We start from the raw sequence: 1,770 nt of genomic DNA, 5'->3' as shown, positions 1-1,770 counted from the left end.
ATAACTGAACACTGGTGATCACCAAGCCTATTTATAGTAGAGGCCGCAGAGATCGATGTCTCTGTCTCACTGAAGCACACATCAGAGGTACGGGTAGAGCTAGAGCTAGAAGAAGTAGAACGAAGACAGCAATGGAGGTGGGGAAGAAGAAGAAGATGCTGGCCACCCTGGTGGGGTGCAACTACGCCGGCACGGAGAACGAGCTGCGGGGCTGCATCAACGACGTCCACGCCATCCGCGCCGTCCTCCTCGACCGCTTCGGCTTCGCGCCGGGCGATGTCACCGTGCTCACCGACGAGCCCGGCGCCGCCGGTGGCGTGCTCCCGACCGGCGCCGGCGTCAGGCGAGCGCTGGCCGACATGGTGGCCCGCGCGGCGCCCGGGGACGTGCTCTTCTTCCACTTCAGCGGGCACGGCACGCTCGTCCCGCCCGTAGTCAGCGCCGCCGGCTATGGCGGCCGCGACGACGACGACGAGGCCATCGTGCCCTGCGACTTCAACCTCATCACAGGTCTGTGTCTGTCTACGCTGACATCCCATGCACGCATGCTTGGCTGGGCGCGTCGACGTCGTTTCTGACATCTGACTGACATGCTTGCATTGCATGCATGCACGCTCGCGCGCGCGACGTCGTCGGTGCCGGACGGCAGACGTGGACTTCCGGGAGCTGGTGGACCGCGTGCCGCGGGGCGCCACCTTCACCATGGTGTCCGACTCGTGCCACAGCGGCGGCCTCATCGACCAGGAGAAGGAGCAGATCGGCCCCGACGCCGACGCCGCTGACCGCGACCTCCACGCCGTCGGCCGGTTCCTCCCGTACGCCGCGGTGCTCGGCCACCTGTCGGGCGCGTCAGGCCTGGGCGCGTCGCACCACGTCGCCGACCACCTCGTGGCGCTATTCGGCGCCGACGCCAGCGCCAAGTTCCACTTCCACCGCCACGGCAACAGCAGCGCCGACGACGCCGACGCCGACGCCGGGATCCTGCTGAGCGGGTGCCAGAAGGACGAGCTGTCGGCGGACGTGCCGGCGGGCGGCGGCAAGGCGGCGTGCGGGGCGTTCACCGCCGCGCTGCAGGCCGTGCTGGCGGCGCACCCGGCGCCGATGAGCAACCGGGAGGTGGTGCGCCGCGCCAGGGAGGTGCTCGGCGAGCAGGGGTTCCAGCAGCACCCCTGCCTCTACTGCAGCGACGCCAACGCCGACGTGCCATTCCTGGGCCAGCGGAACTGAGCAAGGAGACGGCCACCGTGCCCACGCTCTCATGAGTCATGATTGATTACTACTATTGTTATTCCTAGGCCATTTGTGCGTGCGCTTATTATTATTTATTAGTAAATAACTACCTGTGTGCATTGCATACAGAGAAAAAAAATACGAGGCAGCATGCATCATGGTCATGCCAGTACAGATTCCCCATTATATTGTCTATCTGCAATTTTTAGTACATTTATCTGCATGCTAAACACAAGTGTCGAATCCTATAGGAAAAGGAATCCTCCATTTTTTACATGAAATTCCTGTAAACCTGGCCTAATTTTCATAAGAAAAGTATAGGAAAAAGAAAAAGTATCCACCTGCACTTCATGAAAAAAGTTCCTATGGAAGAGGAACGGGGCACGCCATCGATTAATTGGAGTTTTTTTCCTTTTCCTTTTTTTTTTTGGGGGGGGGGGGGGTCGATTAATTGGAGCTGCTAGCGTCTAATCAAGGGAGTAGAATGGAATCAGTGTGTTAGGTGGATGTGGGCCATAATTTTCAACCCAGTGCAAAATT

General features: G+C 59.9%; 1 protein-coding gene across 1 annotated transcript; it reads left to right on the top strand.

Annotated features, from left to right (window-relative positions):
- Positions 1-1,416, top strand: LOC8072610 (metacaspase-9). Its single transcript, XM_002453994.2, has 2 exons — positions 1-510; positions 650-1,416. Exons 1-2 carry the CDS (start codon positions 132-134, stop codon positions 1,225-1,227), a joined length of 957 nt encoding a protein of 318 aa, XP_002454039.1. The 5' UTR covers positions 1-131; the 3' UTR covers positions 1,228-1,416.

This window comes from Sorghum bicolor, chromosome 4 (assembly GCF_000003195.3).
Source record: "Sorghum bicolor cultivar BTx623 chromosome 4, Sorghum_bicolor_NCBIv3, whole genome shotgun sequence".
NCBI lineage: Eukaryota > Viridiplantae > Streptophyta > Magnoliopsida > Poales > Poaceae > Sorghum > Sorghum bicolor.
The sequence above is the reverse complement of the archived record's forward strand: the minus strand, read 5'-3'. Positions and strand labels throughout refer to the sequence as shown.

Coding starts and splice junctions, on each gene's coding strand:
- LOC8072610 (XM_002453994.2), top strand. CDS start 132: ATGGAGGTGGGGAAGAAGAAGAAGATGCTGGCCACCCTGGTGGGGTGC. Junction 511..649: donor CGACTTCAACCTCATCACAG/GTCTGTGTCTGT, acceptor GCCGGACGGCAG/ACGTGGACTTCCGGGAGCTG.